This window comes from Oncorhynchus kisutch, linkage group LG22, assembly GCF_002021735.2.
Source record: "Oncorhynchus kisutch isolate 150728-3 linkage group LG22, Okis_V2, whole genome shotgun sequence".
NCBI lineage: Eukaryota > Metazoa > Chordata > Actinopteri > Salmoniformes > Salmonidae > Oncorhynchus > Oncorhynchus kisutch.
In genome coordinates, this window is record NC_034195.2 from 37,324,312 (window position 1) to 37,345,402 (window position 21,091).

At 41.1% G+C, this 21,091-nt stretch overlaps 1 protein-coding gene across 2 annotated transcripts in view; it reads right to left on the reverse strand.

The window, feature by feature from the left end:
- Positions 1 to 21,091, reverse strand: part of LOC109866991 (inositol 1,4,5-trisphosphate receptor type 2) — a 151,913-nt gene that overhangs the window by 125,708 nt on the left and 5,114 nt on the right. For both annotated transcript variants that reach the window (XM_031801972.1, XM_031801973.1), the window contains exons 2-6: positions 5,963 to 6,033; positions 5,444 to 5,562; positions 4,642 to 4,728; positions 3,863 to 4,021; positions 774 to 872 (exon numbers count right to left, since the gene is read on the reverse strand). In XM_031801972.1, coding sequence (XP_031657832.1) covers positions 774 to 872; positions 3,863 to 4,021; positions 4,642 to 4,728; positions 5,444 to 5,562; positions 5,963 to 6,033 — 535 coding nt within the window. The remainder of the gene's footprint in view (positions 1 to 773; positions 873 to 3,862; positions 4,022 to 4,641; positions 4,729 to 5,443; positions 5,563 to 5,962; positions 6,034 to 21,091) is intronic.

Consider the following 21,091-nt stretch of genomic DNA (forward strand, 5'->3'; position numbering starts at 1 on the left):
AAGTAGGTAAGGTAAGGGTTAGGTAAGGGTTAGAGCTAAGGGTTAGGATAAGGATAGAAAATAAAGACATGCCTAAACAAAAACATGCCTGGATTCGAACCACTGCCACTCGCATCTCATGCGCTTAAAAAGACAAACGTGCTGACCAGCAGCTCTTTGGGAGTCTTCAAAAATGCGACAATGGGGCCTTCCGAGTGGCACAGTGGTCTAAGGCACTGCAGTGCAATGCTAGCTGTGCCACTAGAGATTCTGGGTTCGAGTCCAGGCTCTGTCACAGTAGGCCGCAACCGGGAGACCAATGGGTTAGGGTCCGGGTTAGGGGAGGGTTTGGCCGGCAGGGATGTCCTTGTCCCATCGCGCACTAGCAACTCCTATGGTGGGCCTGGCACAGTGCACGCTGACACGGTCGCCAGGTGTTCGGTGGTTCCTCCGACACATTGGTGCGGCTGGCTTCTGGCTTAAGTGGGCATTGTGTCAAGAAGCAGTGTGGCTTGGTTGGGTTTCGGAGGACGCACGGCTCGCGACCTTCGCCTCTCCCAAGTCCGCACGGGAGTTGCAGCGATGAGACAAGACTATCAATTGGATGCCATGAAATTGGGGAGGAAGGGATAAAAATATTCACAATTAAAAATACAAATGCAGGAATTGTTGGAGATAGCAGGCTGGGACAGACATGGCCATCATTCTCCTGCACTGGTTTTCCATGCGGTTTTCCATTTTTATATCGTAAGTGCTATACTGTAGCTCCAATCAAATTGTTTCATGGATCTTACCTCCTTGCAGCCAGGGTTGTCTAGCAGCTCAATGTTGCTGGCGTGGAGAGGCTGCCCTGCGTTCACGGGCATCAGGACCACTTTGTCTCCCACCACCACCTAGGGACCAACCACAGCAGGTCAGGCACTAGCACACACATGATTACAAGTAGAGTGAGAGTAGAAAATAAATACAAATGAGGCAGATGCCTAGGGGACCTATCACAGGACAATGGGACAGAGGTATGAGACACTTCAAACAGTAAAGGTCCACAGTCACAACTTGTCCCATGCAAAGGGCAACTATCCATCTAAGCATTCCCCAGAACAATGCAAATAGAGTGAGTGGGCTTATTCTGTGTATCATTTTCAATAGTAGATGATCACAAAACATGGTCAAATTAAGGAAGTGAAGCATGTCGAGGGTTTATAGTGTATAGACATTCATTCACTCATACAGCCATGTGTGTGGTAGTGTGAAACGTTGAATGCAGTGTACTGTCCTGTGTGCACCAAAGTCTCAAACATCTCCATTCAAACTGTACTCTACATTCAAAACACATATCTCAATAAACAGAATGGAAATTGACAAAAATGGACATGAGAAGAATTGTACTTAAAGGCACCCATCCCAATAATGACGTAGAATTTATCTACACTTTACATACAAAAGTATGTTGACACCCCTTCAAATTTGTGGATTCGGCTATTTCAACCACACCCGTTGCTGACAGCTGTATACAAATTTAGCACAGCCATCCAATCTCAATAGACAAACATTGGCAGTAGAATGGTCTTATTGAAGAGCTCAAACAAGTCAGTTCATCACATTTCTGCCCTGCTAGAGCTGCCCCGGTTAAATGTAAGTGCTGTTGTTGTGAAGTGGAAACGTCTAGGAGCAACAACGGCTCGGCCTAAAAGTTGTAGGCCACACAAGCTTACAGAACGGACCACCCAGTGATGAAGCACACAGCGCATAAAAATGGCCTGCCCTTGGTTGCAACACTTACTACCGAGTTCCAAACCGCCTCTTGAAGCAACGTCAGCATAATAACTGCTACTCTGGAGCTTAATAAAATGGGTTTCCATGGCCGAGCATCCGCACACATGCGCAACAGCTGGAGTGGTGTAAAGCTTGATGCCATTGGACTCTGGAGCAGTGGAAACGCATTGTCTGGAGCGATGAATCATGTTTCACCATCTGCCAGACAAATCAATGTTTGGAGGATGCCAGGAGAACACTGCCTGCCCAAATACATAGCGTCAACTGTCAAGTTTGGTGGAGGGAGAATAATGGTCTGGGGCTGTTTTTTGTTGTTGTTTTTTTTACCCCCAATTTCGTGGTATCCACTTGTTAGTAGTTACTATCTTGTCTCATCGCTACAACTCCCGTACAGGCTCGGGAGAGGTGAAGGTTGAAAGTCATGCGTCCTCCGATACACAACCCAACCAAGCCGCACTGCTTCTTAAAACAGCGCGCATCCAACCTGGAAGCAGGCCGCACCAATGTGCCGGAGGAAACACCGTGCACCTGGCGGCCTGGTTAGCGTGCACTGCGCCCGGCCCGCCACAGGAGTCGCTAGTGCGCGATGAGACAAGGATATCCCTACCGGCCAAACCCTCCCTAACCCGGACGACGCTCGGCCAATTGTGCGTCGCCCCACGGACTTCCCGGTCCGTGGGAAGCCTGAACGCGAACCCAGAGTCTCTGGTGGCACAGCTAGCGCTGCGATGCAGCTGCGCCACCCGGGAGGCCCTGGGGCTGTTTTTCATGGTTCGGACAAGGCCCATTAGTTCCAGTGATCTTAACATTAAAGCATACAATGACATTCTAGATGATTCTGTTCCTCCAACTTTTCCTTTTCCTCTCAACCCCTATTCATTGGGATGAATTGGAACACCGACTGTGAGCCAGGCCTAATCACCCAACATCCGTGCCTGACCTCACTAATGCTCTTGTGGCTGAATGGAAGCAAGTCCCTGCAGCAATGTTCCAACAACTAGTGGAAAGCATTCCTAGAGGAGTGGAGGCTGCTATAGCAGAAAAGGGGGGACCAACTCCATATTAACGCCCATGAATTTGGAATGAGATGTTCTACGAGCAGGTGTCCACATACTTTTAGTCATGTAGTGTATCAATCTATCTATAGCATTGCTGTAATCTAAAACTTCCAGATAATGTTAGTCAATAACAGTTAAAGGGCAACTCCACCACTTTTCAACCTAATTTTCATTATCTCCAGCACAATAAGAGTATAATGGAAAACTGCACATGTCTATGTTTTGTAGAAAAAAATTTAAAAGTTAAAATACACTATGATATTCCCGGTGACGTGGGGAACAAGAAAATCCCCTCCCTTGGGCTAGAAACCCGTTGCAGGTTTAGAAAAATCACTCTGTGAAAACATCTTTTTAACCACAGATCATAGAAAAGTGCCGTTTTCACATATGTAGACACTGGTTTGGTACCGGAGATTATGGATATGAGGTGGAAAAGTGATGTAATGGCCCTTTAAGGGGAAAAAAATGGCAAATTGTAGAAGACTAGTGGAAATGCACTCACGTACTTATGTTTTTCAATGCTCAATGACTACATGCAAGGCTAGTGCTAACATGCTTTCACAGCAAGTCTCATGGCCTAACACACACACCATGCACTACAAACAAGAAGAATACCTTCCACCATAGGATGCTAAAGCAAAAGGAAAGGAGAAAACCAATCAAGTTATTTCAGAAGGATTAGACTTTACTTGAACATAATACCAATCTAATTCAAATAGGAAATGTTCTATACTAAGACGGCCCCTAAAAACGTTAAATAATTATGAACAATACTGAGGTTCATCATGTTTGGTTTACCATGACATCTATGGTAAATAGGGCTAAGAGTTTTCATCGCCGGGTCACATGTCCGGGAAAAACTCCTGGCCCTATTTACAGGGTGCATTCAAAGCACTGGCCTGTAGCGAGTCAGGTCAGGGCCCCTTTTCATAAAGCAGCTCAGTAAAAGTGCTGATCTAGGATCAGTTTTGCCTTTCAAATAATAATTAATAGGATTATATAGATAGGGGGGCCTTGAACCAAGATCAGCACTAAAAAGGGGTACCTACGTTATCCCCCTCGCTGCGGAGTTTCCAGAAGGGCTGGATGTAGAACCAGGAGCCCTCATTGCCAGCTGGGTCCAGAGACACACGCATGGCGTTCTTCTCCAGCAGCGCTGGCAGACGCTTGTTCACCGTCAAGTACTTGTTACTCTTTATATGCAGAAGCTGATGGGAAAATAAAGGGTGCCGATTCACAAGGACACATCTTACACAAGATCCATGGTTCGAATCCCACCCCAACACCTAACTCCAATCTTAACCAATCACATTTCTTTATTGCTAGGAAACAGTTACCGAAAGAAATTGGTACTCTTTTTTTTTATTAGAGTAAGGGCAAGTTCATCATTTCATTCCACCAATTCAAAATCATTAAAAAAGTTTCCCATTTCAAGACAAGTAATTTAAATATTGGCTTTAGCATGAAATAAGCACACAGATGAAAACATGAAAAAAGCTGTATCTTTTAACAGCAAAAGACTGGACCTGACCAAAACACTTATTTTAATACGGCTGTTTAAACCACAGAGGCCACAAACCTTGGGAAACCACACAGAAAGAACCTGCACTAAATTGAATATTGAAAATGATACAAGCTTAAATTACTCTGTGCCATTCATCATTTAAGCTGACAAATTGCCTCAATGGCAATGTGAGGCACTAGAGGCCAGACTACAAACAGAAAGGCAGCCTTGGTGACCAAGTGAAAACAAACACAAGGTTCCTGGCACAACGCAAACAGAGATATTGCCTCAGATAAGAGGGAGTTGTCTGTCGTTGGCTTTTACCTGGATGACGTTACTGTACTTTACCACCTCTCCCAGCAGCTTCTTATTCTCCGTCTCATTCTGCTTCTGTTCCAGTTCTGCTGCATGCTGGGACATGAACAAAAACATGTTTGGGACTGATTACATTGCAGTCATATTGTGCAGTCACTGATCTAAACACCTTGAATTTCAAATGACTACTTATGTGATCAAGATAAGTGATTCTGTGCCTCGGCTTGCTCAAACTGATCTTGGTTGACTTAAAAAAAAAAAAGGGGCAATCATCAGTTTCTACATCCATTTTTGGGTGTACCCATTGAATCTTAACTTATAAATGCCATAGTTTAACTGACATACCCAATCAGAACCCAAAATATAAGTTTGTTGTACAAAGTAAATGTAAACAAGCACTGTATAGCCTCAAAACATTGTTAAAATGATCATTTTGATATCATGTAGGATCAGTCCTTGCATCCATAGCTCGGTCTATGAATTTGAGAGTGGTTACACATCTTCAGCCCCATCCCTCAGCTTTTTACCCAAACAGTGGCTGGAAGAACGCCTTGATATTGTTTCAATTGCTCATTGGCCCTTCAAAGCAGTGCTCTTCAGTCCAGGTCCTGGGGACCTGTAGGGCGTGCAGACTGTTGTTCCAGCCCAGCACTAATACTTGATTTGACTAATTCACTATAGTAATGATTAAGCCCTTGATTCGGTGAATCGGTTGTGTTAGTGCCAGGATGGATCAAAATCCTGCACACCCTGTGGTTGCCTTGCCCAGGACTGTGAATGAAGAAGACTAGGACTTGCAGACAGTTTATACCTGTAACTTCTTGAATAGGTCTTCTTCTGTGTTGTTGTTGCCTTGTTTGCCCTGTTTGGCCTTCCAGAACTGCTTCTGAGCTGAGTATCTGTTCATCGGACACACCTTGAACAGGCAGTCTGGAGAGAGACACAAGATATGGAGAGGAAGAAAGAAATGCAGAGGAAAAAATGTACAAATATATAAAGAAATAGAAACAGGGAGGGAGGAGTGTTAGAGAGTGAGAGGAATACATACATGAATCAAACATACATGTTTTTTATATTAGTAATTTAGCAGACAATCCTATGCAGAGCGACTTACAGTTTGTGTATTAATCTTACAACAGCTAGGTGAGGCAATCATATAGCTTCCTCAATAAAGTCACTATCAGCAAAGTCAGAACTCGTAAGGGGGTGTGTTATTTCACAAAAAGCTTACTAATACATACTAATTTGAATGGCAGCGTGTCAATTTAACTGTCACTCGAGTCTTGGTGACCTATGTGATTGTGCAGCAGGTCAGACTCCTCCCACTCACCTCTGAACTTTTTGGGCGGATTGGCCAGGTCTCCTGCATCGGGCTGCACCACACACCTGTCATCAACAAGCCTGGGGAGAAAACATCCCAACATCATATACATACCATTGATGCAGTTCATATGGGAGAGAACATAACACACATCTTTCCTACTATTAATTAAACTCCATGACAGAGCTCCATGGCAGGCATGTTCTACAGTTTCCTATGATCCAATACACCTTCATCTCCCAGAATAGACAGTGGTACTCCATGGCAGACAGGGTTGTTGATGATGTCTCGAACCCAGGTTGAAGACAAGAGGATTACAATATCATATAACTCTTTGCATAAATGAGGAATAATTCTAAGAATGGGACCAGCGATGCTAGTTAGCGACGGCGCTGGTCCCATGCGTTTGTTTATTTTCACAAGCTTCATAATGCAATGATTAGCTTGTCCTAACCTGGTCATCTTCAACCTAGTCTAGAACCAGACTACCAACATAGCATGTAAGAAGGAAGAAATCAGATCAGCAAGCATTGTATGTGATCATCCTCATTGGATGTTGAATTCAGAGCATTGGCAGATTTCATTAGTGTGTAGATATAATCGCTGATTGTGATGGTTAGTGTTTACTGTATGTTTTACAATGATAACAGGGCCAGTATTCAAAAAGCTTTTCAAAGTATGTGTAGTGATCTTGTATCAGGTTGACACCTATCCATGTAACATTATTATCATCTAAAAAACTAAACTAATATCAGCGCTAATACTGAGATTCTTAGGGGCAATTCCACGGCAACAGAATGATGCTGAAACACATATTTTACTTTATAATATGTGCCAAACATAAACCAAGTATGGCAAAGTCAAACAAACCATACAATTCTATGCACAAGGTCGACTTTACAATTTCCAATGAATATTTTACAAAATTGCATTTGCATCTGCACTGTTCAAGTAAAACAATGTGGACTTTTCAGGTGAAATTGTTAAAAGTAGACCTTGTGCATAGAGTCGTATGGTTTGTTTAAGTTTGCAATCATTGTTTTTTGTTTGACACACATTTTAAAAAGTGAAAAATCTCATCATTCTGTTTTCGTGGAATTGCCCTTAGTGAATATAGGCCCTGGTCTAGTTGAAATGGAAACAGTGAATTCTGTAAAGGGCTTGGTGGGACCACAGGAAATGCTCTTAGCTTCTGTGTGTGGCTGATTAGTGCTAAATGCTGATAGATTGACATCTAACCGCCTTGTCTCCACACTGCATGCCTGGATTTTATAGTCAATGTCATTGTATAGTCGACCAGCCTGCAACAACAATTATTTTGCTTAAGGTTTTATAGCTACAATAAAACTACAATATCTTTAGAGGATTGTCCAGAAGACTGGTGAACATACTGTCCATCCACACTGAACGAACACACCAACGCAGCGTGATATAACATGTCAGTGTTACTACATTCTCACCGAAGCTTTGAGAAACTAGAAACTCTACATGATTCTTCTGTTGGCACTCGGCAGAGAATGTGCCTCTATTCTTCACTTCTAACTTTTATGTGACCTAGCTGCATCATTTCAGTTTATGCTAGCCTGGTCCCAGATCTGTTTGTGCTTTCTTGCTAACTCCTATGGTGGTCATTGACACACCAATGAACATAGGATTTGGCATGACAGCACAAACAGATCTGGCACCTGGCTAAGACCAGGATAGCTGATGCCAGTCTGAGATTAAAAACAAAACTGTGACAATGTGTAAAGTTCCACCCGATATGGGAAAGGAAGCCCAGTGTGAGGCATCCTCTTATTTTGTTGACTGGAGCTTATCCTTGTGGTCGGTTTCATCCTTAGTGTGTGTGTTCTCTGCTCGTCTGCATTGCTAAAGAAATAACCAGCAGATTATTGTATCCAATGCAGTTCCATGCACTTGACTTACAACTGAACAAGATTTACAAATAGCTTAGTCACCTAGCAAACGCCTGGGGTGTTTCCACACATTACTTCTAGCACACTAACTTTTGTATCGCTCTTCTTCTGTGATATTCATATCCTCATCTGACTCCAGATTTTAAAAACACAGCCATAGAGCTAAGCTCACCTTCTGACTCAAACAGTAGGGGTGTATTCAGTGATGTTGAACATTCAGAATGTTGCAATGCAGATAGCATAGAGCTTACAATGATTAGATAGACAATGACAGGATTGTTCTACGCAATCTATTTCCATCTGAACATTCTGCACCCTCCTGAACAGGCCCCTGGCATCTTCATGCACTAGCCTGTCATAATCACATTCATCATAAACAAGTCTTCACTGGAATACACAGAAGTACACATTCATCTACCCTACTAAGATGCAAGGCAGTCCCTCTGGTTTAGACAAAGCTGGCAGTCCAACTACAGTGAGTCAGCCAGGTATTTTCTTTTGCTGCCATAGCTGTTATTCATTCAGTTCCAGCTGTCTGGCTGTGGTTGTGCATATGTCCTATTCCTCAGCTCCCATGTCAAAGTCCCATCTAAACTAGAGACAATAGGGTCCAATAGGATTTCAAATCAAGTGCTACACAACAAAACAGGATACATACTACTCATTACTCTAGCTAACACATGAGTAACCTTAAGTTCCCGAGAGCCCAGGCCCGCATTCATTAGGCACCAAACGAAAGAAAGTGACAAACAAGGAGGGACTGCCTGAAGCTTGTCCAATACGAAACCCACATTTTCATTTTTTCCCAATTGCAAAAGGCTTTGCTACAGTGTCCCCTAATGAATAAGCTCATGACTCTGCTCAGTTCAAAGAGCTAAGGCCCTACTCATTAGAAATTAAATGGAGAAAAAAAACTGACCTAAAAAGGGAGGGACTACTTGTACAATAACAAACGCTCATTTTAAAATGCTTCCCATTGCACGACTTAGTTAATGCGACCCTGGTCCTGGAACTAAAAGTTGAACATGAAACAGTGGTACATCCGGCCAACAGAATACGGGCAAGCTCATGACAGTGCATTCGGAATGTATCCAGACCGCTCGACTTTCCACATTGTTTCGCTAAACCATATTCTAAAATGGATTAAATAAAAAAAATCCTCAATCTACACACAATACCCCATAACAACAACAAAGCAAAAACAGGTTATTAGAATTTTTTGCAAATGTAAAACAGAAAATACCTTATTTACATAAGTATTCAGACCCTTTGCTATGAGACTTGAAACTGAGCACAGGTTCATCCTGTTTCCATTGATCATCCTTGAGAGGTTTCAACAACTTGATTGGAGTCCACCTGTGGTAAAGTCAATTGATTTGACAAGATTTGGAAAGGCACACACTGTCTATATAAGGTCCCACAGTTGACAGTGCATGTCAGAGCAAAAACCAAGCTATGAGGTTGAAGGAATTGTCCGTAGAGCTCCGAGACAGGATTGTAGGGAGGCACAAAAAAGGGGAAGAGTACCAAAAAAATATCTGCAGCATTGAAGGTCCCCAAGAACACAGGGACCTCCATTATTCTTAAATGGAAGAAGTTTGGAATCACCAAGACTTCCTAGAGCTGGCCACCCAGCCAAACTGAGCAACCAGGGGAGAAGGTCCTTAGTCAGGGAGGTGACCAAGAAGCCAATGGTCACTCTGACAGAGTTCTAGAGTTCCGCTGTGGAGATGGGAGAACATTCCACATCTCTGCAGCACTCCACCAATCAGGCCTTTATGGTAGACTGGCCAGATGGAAAACATTCCTCAGTAAAAGGCACATGACAGCCTGCTTGGATTTTGCCAAAAGGCACCTAAATACTCTCAGACCACGAGACACAAGATTCTCTGGTCTGATGAAATCAAGATTGAACTCTTTGGCCTGAATGCCAAGCGTCATGTCTGAAGGAAACCTGCCACCATCCCTACGGTGAAGCATAGTGGTGGCAGCATTATGCTGTGGGGATCTTTTTCAGTCTCTGAATGTCCTTGAGTGGCCCAGCCAGAGCCCAGACTAGAACCCGATCGAACATCTCTGGAGAGACCTGAAAATAGCTGTGTAGTGACGCTCCAACAAACCACACAAAGTTTGAGAAGATCTGCAGAGAAGAATGGGAGAAACTCCCCAAATACAGCTGTGTCAAGCTTGTAGCGTCATACCCAAGAAGACTCGAGGCTGCAATCTCTGCCAAAGGTGCTTCAACAAAGTACTGAGTAAAGGGTCTGAAAACGTATGTAAATGTGATATTTCAGTTTATAAAATTTGCAGAAAAAACTATTAACCCGTTTTTGCTTTGTCATTATGGGGTATTGTGTGACAAAAAAGTTTAGAAAAAAACAAAAAAGGGGTCTGAATACTTTCCAAATGCATTATGTATCTCCATTACATTATACATTATGACAAGGCAAAAGACCACAGGCCGTGGTGACCAAAATAAACGTGTGACCACACAGATCTTCTGATATAAGAATACAGTAGAATGGCCAACTTACTGCTCAGATGAAGCATGATACAGAAGACAGTATACCAAATATTAAGAACACCTTCCTAATATTGAGTTGCACCCCCCCTCCCTTTTGCCCTCAGAACAACCTCAATTTGTCGAGGCATGGACTCTACAAGGTGTCAAAGCATTTCCACAGGGATGCTGGCCCATGTTGACTCCAATGCTTCCCATAGTTTTGTCAAGTTAGCTGGATGTCCTTTGGGTGGTGGACCATTCTTGAACACATGGGAAACCGTTGAGCATGAAAAAGCCAGCAGTGTTGCAGTTCTTGACACAAACCGTGCACCTAGCACCATAGGAGGTTGGTGACACCTTAATTGGGAGGATGGGCTCGTGGTAATGGCTGGAGCAGAATGGTATCAAAAATGTCAAACAAATGGATTGATGCCATTGCAGTTGCTCCATTCCAGGCATTATTATGAGCCATCCTCCCCTCAGAAGCCTTCACAGCCTGGCACCTACTACCAATGTTCCCTCTAAAGAAAAATGTGGCACCGAGCAAATTTCAGGTCTGCTGAGAGCAAACTTGAACGTTCTGTGCAATTTCCAGCTCGCGTTTTCTGTGAACACTGAGGCTGTACCTGCTTTAAGTTAGTATTAACAATGGCCAAGCAGGCTACTGAGGTCATAATCATAATGCAGGCCTACCATCAAAAACAATGGAGAAAATGCATCCCATAACATTACATGGAAATAGCTGTTCTATCATTCAGCCAATGTAAGTCTACATTCCATGAGACTTAAGAAAAACATGCAGGGCTTGACATGAACCTGTTTATCCACAGACAAGAAGGTGACTGAAAAGATTGTGTTTGATGCAAGAAACCACTTTACAAAATAAAATGTAGCCTGCCTCAAAATACAACACTGCCACTTTAATACAACCAAAAAAGTTATTTACCGGACATGCTTTTCAAAGATGTCTAGAATGTACACGTTTGAGCTCTTGTAGGAAGCAATCACTCCCCTATTGCTGATTGCAAATGATCTATAACTGGGCTAATAGCTCACTAACTAGCAAAGAATATAAACAAAATGTGCACAAATGGCTACATGCAGCTCAAAATAAGCACATTATGCTCAACCACAGCTGTAAACACAGTAAATTGCACAGATCCATATACGGCAATGGTCCATTTGCATATCGGCCTACTGTAATTTTGGTTATGATTGGTTATGCCGCACAGAACTGTGTATAGTACGGGCTGTGTAGAGTACGAGTCTTGAGCAATAAAATCAATAAAATCCTACACCAATGCAATAGAATCCTACTCTACAACAAAATCTCTAGTTAGTTTTGTTTCAGTATGTTGCACTGAAAGTGGCGTTGATTTGATCACAATTGCCCCTGTAAAGGGAAACGTTGAGTGTTAACAGTGAAAACTCTAGAAAGTTGAGGGAAGTTCATTTTCCTGCTTCTCTCCATGTGCTGATAGTTTCTCTGTGCTCTGCCCAGCAGTCCAGGGGAGCTGTCTCGGTGCGATGCTGCACATGCGTGCAGCTTAGAGGGAACATTGCCTACTACCATACCCCGTTCAAAGGGATTTCATTCTTTTGTATTGCCAATTCAATCTCTGAATGACACCCATAGGTTAAAGAAGGATTTTTAAGCCCGTCTCATCCCCTTCATCTATACTGCTTGAAGTTTATATAACAAGTGACATCAATAAGGAATTATAGCTTTCACCTGGTCAGTCTGTCATGGGAAGGGCAGGTGTCCTTAATGTTTTGTACACTCATTGTATAAGAGTAGAATGTTAGCTTTACATAAAAGAGAAGTTTTTAAATAAAAAGCAGAACTGCCATAAGGTCATGCTTCAATTTGATAAAGACAATGGAGAGAAGGTTGGGTAAGCACACACACACACACACACACACACCACAGCTTAATGTCACCAATGGAGCTTGAATGCTTTATTATTATTTTATTTTTTATATTAAAAAAAAGTGTATACAAACACAAACACACACACACACACACACACACAGTACCAGTCAAAAGTGTGGACACGCCTACTCAGTCAAGAGTTTCTTTATTTGGACTATTTTCTACATTGTAGAATAATGGTGAAGACATCAAAACTATGAAATAACACATATGGAATAAAGTAGTAACCAGAAGGCGTTAAAAATCTAAATATATTGAATTCTTGAATTCTGTTAGAAAGAAAAATGCTTTTAAAACCTCTTTGCAATAAGGAATTGAGACCAAACACTCAAGAAAAGTGAAGTCTTTAATACCAAGGACACAAACAGCTGAGTGCATACATTTAGAAAGCTCACAACACATTTTATACTCTTCTCTTGTAGGCATCACCTCCTCAGCTATACATTTTATGGCCCCAATGAGGTTCCCTCATTTCCCCTGTGGAACGTCCATGGTTCTCTCTTTGTTTAGACATATGTCAGAATCACACCATGTCCATCTTCTGTTCCTGGTCTGAGCCTGCTCTCTGATCCGAGGCAATTTCCTCTTATCTGATTAGGTCAACCTTTCTAAATAAGCATACACACAGTTTCATGGCCTAAACTCCATTAATACTCACAGTAATCATCCGCTAAACAGGATGCAAACGACAGTTAACTTGAAACATGTTACATTTTGATAGAATCCATCAATTCTACATAAATCACTGACAGAATCAATAGCAAAGCACCATCACACCTCCTCCTTCATGCTTCACAGTGGGAACTACACATTCAAAGACCATCCGTTGACCTACTCTGCATCAAAGACATGGATTTATCAGATCAAAAGGACAGATTTCCACCAGTCTAATTTCCATTGTTTGTGTTTCTTGGACCGAGAAAGTCTCTTCTTCTTCTTAGTCTCCTTTAGTAGTGGTTTCGTTGCAGCAATTCGATCATGAAGGCCTGCTTCATGCAGTCTCCTCTGAACAGGGGATGTTGACATGTGTCTGGTACTTGAACTCTGAAGTATTTATTTGGGCTGCAATCTGAGGTGCAGTTAACTCTAACGAACATATCCTTTGCAGTAGAGGTTAACGAACATATCCTCTGCAGTAGAGGTAACTCTGGGTCTTCCTTTCCTGTGGCGGTCCTCATGAGAGCCAGTTTCATCAGAACACTTGATGGTTTTTGTGACTGCACTTGAAGAACCTATCAAAGTTCTTGAAATGTTCTGGATTGACTGACCATGTCTTAAAGTAATGATGGACACTCTGCTTATTTGAGCTGTTCTTGCTATAATATGGACTTGGTATTTTACTAAATAGGGCTATCTTCTGTATAACCCCACTACCTTGTTACAAAATAACTGATTGGCTCAAACACATTAAGGAAAGAAATTCCACAAATTAACTTTTAACAAGGCACACCTGTTAATTGAAATGGATTTCAGGTGACTACCTCATGAAGCTGATTGAGAGAATGGGCAAAGTTGTCATCAAGGCAAATGTTGGCTATTTGAAGAATCTCAAATGTAACATATTTTCATTTCTTCAACACTTTTTTGGTTACGACATGATTCCATGTGTTTTTTCATAGTTTGATGTAGTTACTATTATTATACAACGTAGAAAATAGTAAAAAGAAAAACCCTGGAATGACTAGGTGTCTCCAAACTTTTGATTGGTACTGTATGTACAGTTGAAGTCTGAAGTTTACATACACCTTAGCCAAATACATTTTAACTCAGTTTCACAATTCCTGACATTTAATCCTAGTAAAAATTCCCTGTCTTAGGTCAGTTAGGATCACCATTTTATTTTAAGAATGTGAAATGTCCAAATAATAGGAGAGGGAATTATTTATTTCAGCTTTTATTTCTTTCATCACATTCCCAGTGGGTCAGAAGTTTTACACTCAATTAGTATTTGGTAGCATTGCCTTTAAAATTGATTAACTTGGGTCAAACATTTTGGGTAGCCTTCCACAAGCTTCCCACAATAGGTTGGGTGAATTTTGGCCTATTCCTTCTGACAGAGCTGGTGTAACTGAGTCAGGTTTGTAGGCCTCCTTGCTCGCACACGCTTTTTCAGTTCTTCCCACAACTTTTTTTTTTATGGGATTGGGGTCATGGCTTTGTGATGGCCACTCCAATACCTTGACTTTGTTGTCCTTAAGCCATTTTGCCACAACTTTGGAAGTATGCTTGGGGTCATTGTCCATTTGGAAGACCCATTTGCGACCAAGCTTTAACTTTCTGACTGATGTCTTGAGATGTTACTTCAATATATCCAAATAATTTTCCTTCCTCGTGACGCCATCTATTTTGTGAAGTGCACCAGTCCCTCCTGCAGCAAAGCACCCCAACAACATGATGCTGCCACCACCGTACTTCACGGTTGGGATGGTGTTCTTCAGCTTGCAAGTCTCCCCCTTTTTCCTCCAAACATAACGATGGTCCTTAAGGTCAAACAGTTACATCGTTTCATCAGACCAGAGGACATTTCTCCCAAAAGTACGATCTTTGTCCCCATGTGCAAACTGTAGTCTGGCTTTTTAATGGCGGTTTGTAGCAGAGGCTTCTTCCTTGCTGACCTTCAGGTTATGTCAATATAGGACTCGTTTTAATGTGGATAACGATACTTTTGTACCTGTTTCCTCCAGCATCTTCACAAGGTCCTTTGCTGTTCTGGGATTGATTTGCACTTTTTGTACCAAAGTACATTCATCTCTAGGAGACAGAAAGGGTCTCCTTCCTGAGCGGTATGACGGCTGCGTGGTCCCATGGTGTTTATACTTGCTTACTATTGTTTGTACAGATGAACGTGGTACCTTCAGGTGTTTGGAAATTGCTCCCAAGGATGAACCAGACTTGTGGAGGTCTACAATTTTTTTGGCTGATTTCTTTTGATTTTCCCATGGTGTCAAGCAAAGAGGCACTGAGTTTGAAGGTAGGCCTGGAAATACATCCACAGGTACACCTCCAATTGACTCGAATGACGTCAATAAGCCTATCAGAAGCTTCTAAAGCCATGACATCATTTTCTGGAATTTTCCAAGCTGTTTCAAGGCACAGTCAACTTAGTGTATGTAAACTTCTGACCTACTGGAATTGTGAAAGATTATTTCACTTATAATTCACCATCTTTAAACAATTGTTGGAAAAATTGCCTGTGTCATGCACAATGTAGATGTTCTAACAGACTTGTCAAAACTGTAGTTTAACAAGAAATTTGTGGAGTGGTTGAAAAACAAGTTAATGACTCCAACCTAAGTGTATGTAAACTTCCGACTTCAACTTTATGTATGCATGCATGTACGTACGTATGTGTACGTATGTACGTACACACTACCGTTCAAAAGGTTGGGGTCACCTAGAAATATCCTTGTTTTTGAAAGAAAAGCACTTAAAAAAAACTTTTTTTTAAAGCACAGTGAAGAGGCAACTCCAGGATGCTGGCCTTCTAGGCAGAGTTCCTCTGTCCAGTGTCTGTGTTCTTATGCCAATCTTAATCTTTTATTTTTATTGGCCAGTCTGAGATATGGCTTTTTCTTTGCAACTCTGACTAGAAGGCCAGCATCCCGGAGTCGCCTCGCCACTGTTGACGTTGAGACTGGTGTTTTGCAGGTACTATTTAATAAAGCTGCCAGTTGAGGACTTGTGAGGAGTCTGTTTCTCAAACTAAACACTAATGTACTTGTCCTCTTGCTCAGTTGTGCACCTGGGCCTCCCACTCCTCTTTCTATTCTGGTTAGAGCCAGTTCTGTGAAGGGAGTAGTACACAGCATTGTACGAGATGTTCAGTTTCTTGGCAATTTCTCTAATGGAATAGCCTTAATTGCTCAGAACAAGAATAGGACTGACGAGTTTCAGAAGAAAGTTATTTGTTTCATTGCCATCGAACCCACAAATGCTGATGCTCCAGATACTCAACTAGTCTAAAGAAGGCCTGTTTATTGCTTCATTAAATCAGCACAACAGTTTTCAGCTGTGCTAACAACTGCAAAAGGGTTTTCAAATGATCAATGAGCCTTTTAAAATGATACACTTGGATTAGCTAACACAACGTGTCATTGGAACACAGGAGTGTTGGTTGCTGATAATGGGCCTCTGTACACCGATGTAGATATTCCATAAAAAAATCTGCCGTTTCCAGCTACAATAGTCATTTACAACATTAACAATGTCTGCACTGTATTTCTGATCAATTGGATTTTAATGGACAAAAACAAATGTGCTTTTCTTTCAAAAACAAGGACATTTCTAAGTGACACCAAACTTTTGAATTGTAGTGTGTGTCATGTATGTGTGTATATATAAATAAATTGTAACATTTTTTTCAGCTTAAATGCTTTCAATGAGATTAAAAGTAGGCCCGAGGATGAGATTAAATGCAGTCATTTACCCTGTGTAGCTAAATGACAGGTCTATGAACAGTTCATACACAATTCAGGCTACCTTATGGTTGTATAAAGTAGCAAGTGACAACTAACCTGAAATGTGTTGACTTGTCTGTTTGCTTGAAAGATAGATAAGCACAACAGAAAAAGAGGATTGGATCCAGGGAGAGGATCAGCCTCAGGGGAATTGAGCGTTTGTAAATGAGGTGTGACCTGAGGAACTTATTTAAGAGCTTATACTTACTATCATATAGGCTACTATCATACGTCAATATGGATTTATAGAGTCATCAAAGCCTGTCGAGGCGAGGTTGCATGTGACGAGTACAGTAATGGCGACTCCAGCCAACATTCATGATACCATGGCTGGGTCTGAAAACATTACTAGCCGTCAAATCATTGCTTATACGAACCTCATTTCCTTAATTCCTTGTCTTATATGATACTCTTGGTAACAGTGGCCATGTCCGATTACCCACACTAATGTACTACATACTTAAACTGCATACTATTTAGTACGTACCATTTAGTAAAAAGTATGCTGTATGCCACAACGCAGTAGAAGCTTCTGATTGGCAGAGTAGGTGGGGCAGGGCCGAGTGCAGGTGAATTTTTCCAAATTCAACAGAAATGCATCGGCATAAACTAGCCTGATATTAGCTCATTTCCAAATTGATTAATTTCTCTCAAATCCGAATAGAATAGGAATGGCATTATAGGCCTACTCAGACAATATAGCCCATCTATCGGATTTAAAATGGACTGAAGACAACAGTTTGGTTCCATTTCAACATATTTATTAGTGTAATCAAAGTGCTGTAGCATATATAAATGAAATAGCCTAGTACACACACCAAAACTTTTAAAATGTTAAAATCAAAAGGCTATTGTACAGGAACAATAAGGACAGTTGGGTGCATTGCAAATTCAGAGCCACTGGACAGGACAACAACATACTAAAGCACTGATCATTGGGAACGAGATCAGAATGACTTAAGGCTTGATCCATCAATTAAATAATGAAATAGGTAGCCTAACCTACAAAACTAAAACACTCCACATGTTCAAATCAAAAGGCCTGTTAAACATGACATCAGTAACGCAGCCACATCACGAATCCCGGTGCCGACACATTCAGGGCAAGAGAACAAGAAACACTGAGAAAACAGAAATCCACTTTGGGTAAAAATATGTAGCCTACGATGCAATCAATACTCGTGATCATTTTAAAGAGAACAAAAACTACTTAGCCTACATTTAAACACCATCGCAGAAGCTTCGGGCTAGAGGTCGACCGATTAATCGGAATGGCCGATTAATTAGGGCCAATTTCAAGTTTTCATAATCAGAAATCTGTATTTTTGGACACCGATTTGGCCAATAATTTTTTATTTTTTATTTATTTAACTAGGCAAGTCAGTTAAGAACACATTCTTATTTTCAATGACGGCTTAGGAACCGTGGGTTAACTGCCTTGTTCAGGGGCAGAACGACAGATGTTTACCTTGTCAGCTCCGGGATTCAATATTGCAACCTTACAGTTAACTAGTCCAATGCACTAACCACCTGCCTCTCATTGTACTCCACGAGGAGCCTGCCTGTTACGCGAATGCAGTAGAAGCCAATTGTTGCACGACTGTACCTAACCATAAACACCAATGCCTTTATTAAAATCAATACACAGAAGTATATATTTTTAAACCTGCATATTTCGTAAAAAGAAATCCAGGTTAGCAGGCAATATTAACCAGGTGAAATTGTGTAATGTATTGTGTTCATTGCACGCAGAGTCAGGGTATATGCAACATTTTTGGCCGCCTGGCTCATTGCGAACTAATTTGCCAGAATTTTACGTAATTATGACATAATATTGAAGGTTGTACAATGTAACAGGAATATTTAGACTTAGGGATGCCACCCGTTAGATAAAATACCGAACGGTTCCGTATTTCACTGTTTCAGCCTCCAGCATTTATGCTGCAGTAGTTTGTGTCGGGGGGCAAGGGTCAGTTTGTTATATCTGGAGTACTTCTCCTGTCCTATCCGGTGTCCTGTGTGAATTTAAGTATGCTCACTCTAATTCTCTCTTTCTTTCTCTCTCAGAGGACCTGAGCCCTAGGACCATGCCTCAGGACTTCCTGACATGATGACTCCTTGCTGTCCCCAGTCCACCTGGCCGTGCTGCTACTCCAGTTTCAACTGTTCTGCCTTTATTATTATTATTATTATTATTATTATTATTATTATTATTATTATTATTATTAATAATAATAATAATAATAATAATAATATTGGACCATGCTGGTCATTTATGAACATTTGAACATCTTGGCCATGTTCTGTTATAATCTCCACCCGGCACAGCCAGAAGAGGACTGGCCACCCCACATAGCCTGGTTCCTCTCTAGGTTTCTTCCTAGGTTTTCGCCTTCCTAGGGAGTTTTTCCTAGCCACTGTGCTTCTACACCTGCATTGCTTGCTGTTTGGGGTTTTAGGCTGTGTTTCTGTACAGCACTTTGAGATATCAGCTGATGTACGAAGGGCTATATAAATGAATTTGATTTAAAATAAACGTTTTGTTTTTGAAATGATAGTTTCCAGATTCGACCATATTAATGACCAAAGGCTCGTATTTCTGTGTGTTATTATGTTATAAGTAAGTATATGATTTGATATAGCAGTCTGACTGAGCGATGGTAGGCAGCAGCCGGATCGTAAGAATTCATTCAAACAGCACTTTAGTGCGTTTTGCCAGCAGCTCTTCGCAATGCTTCAAACATTGAGCTGTTTATGACTTCAAGCCTATCAACTCCCGAGATTAGGCTGGTGTAACCGATGTGAAATGGCTACTAGTTAGCGGGGTGCGCGCTTATAGCGTTTCAAACGTCACTCGCTCTGAGACTTGGAGTAGTTGTTCCCCTTGATCTGCATGGGTAATGCTGCTTTGAGGGTGGCTGTTGTCGATGTGTTCCTGGTTCGAGCCCAGGTTGGGGCGAGGAGAGGGATGGAAGCTATACTGTTACACTGGCAATACTAAAGTGCCTATAAGAACATCCAATAGTCAAAGGTATATTAAATACAAATGGTAGAGAGAAATAGTCCTATAATAACAACGACAACCTAAAACTTCTTACCTGGGAATATTGAAGACTCATGTTAAAAGGAACCACCAGCTTTGATATGTTCTCATGTTCTGAGCAAGGAAATTAAACGTTAGCTTTCTTACATGGCACATATTGCACTTTTACTTTCCTCTCCAACACTTCGTTTTTGCATTATTTAAACCAAATTGAACAGGTTTCAATATTTATTTGAGCCTAACTAGATTTTTTATTGATGTATTATATTAAGTTAAAATAAGTGTTCATTCAGTATTGTTAGAATTGTCATTATTACAAATAAATAAAATATATATATTTTTTTAAATATAAAATCGGCTGATTAATTGGTATTGGCTTTTTTTGGTCCGCCAATAATCAGTCTCGGCATTGAAAAATCATAATCGGTCGACCTCTACTTCTGGCATCTTCGAAATTAAGTTCCCTAGTTTTGTTGTTTGGCTACTTGAAGAGAACTAGGGCCCATCACTCGCAGACCACCTCTTCCAATACATCGTGGAAAAGGTTGCATATAATTCTACTATTCGCATACTGAAAATGCACCATGCGTGATTGAGTTGTTTCCCACTATTCGTTGATTTCGGTATAGCATCCCCATATCTAATTGATCAGCTGTTGTCAATGCCGAAATGAGTATTACATCCAGGCATTTAAAGTACACTGGATTTGTGAAATGTCACATCATTAAACTGCCTATTTAGGACGCAAGTATGGGTATTTGGACACAACCATTGATGTGACCCTTTAAACTTCTTTGGGATCGGTGTCCCTTCCACAGGATGGTTGAGCTAACCTGGGCTAATGCGATTTGCATGTGGTTGTATGTAACAGGAACATCTCCCAGGACATAGACATATCTGATATTGGCAGAAAGATTAAGAAGAATTTAAGTTAACTGCACTGTCCAATTTACAGTAGCTATTGCAGTGAAAGAATACCATGCTATTGTTTGAAGAGAGTGCACAATTTTGAACATGAAAAGTTATTAATAAACGAATTAGGCACATTTGGGCAGTCTTGATACAAGAATTAACAGAAATGCAATGGTTCATTAAATCAGTCTAAAACTTTACACACACTAATGCCATCTAGTAGCCAAAATCTAAACTGCACCTGGGCTGGAATAATACATTATGGCCTTTCTCTTGCATTTCAAAGATGGTAAAAAAAAAATACAAAATAACTTTTTTTTATTTTATTTGTATTATCTTTTACATTATCTATTGTGTTATATTCTACTACATCC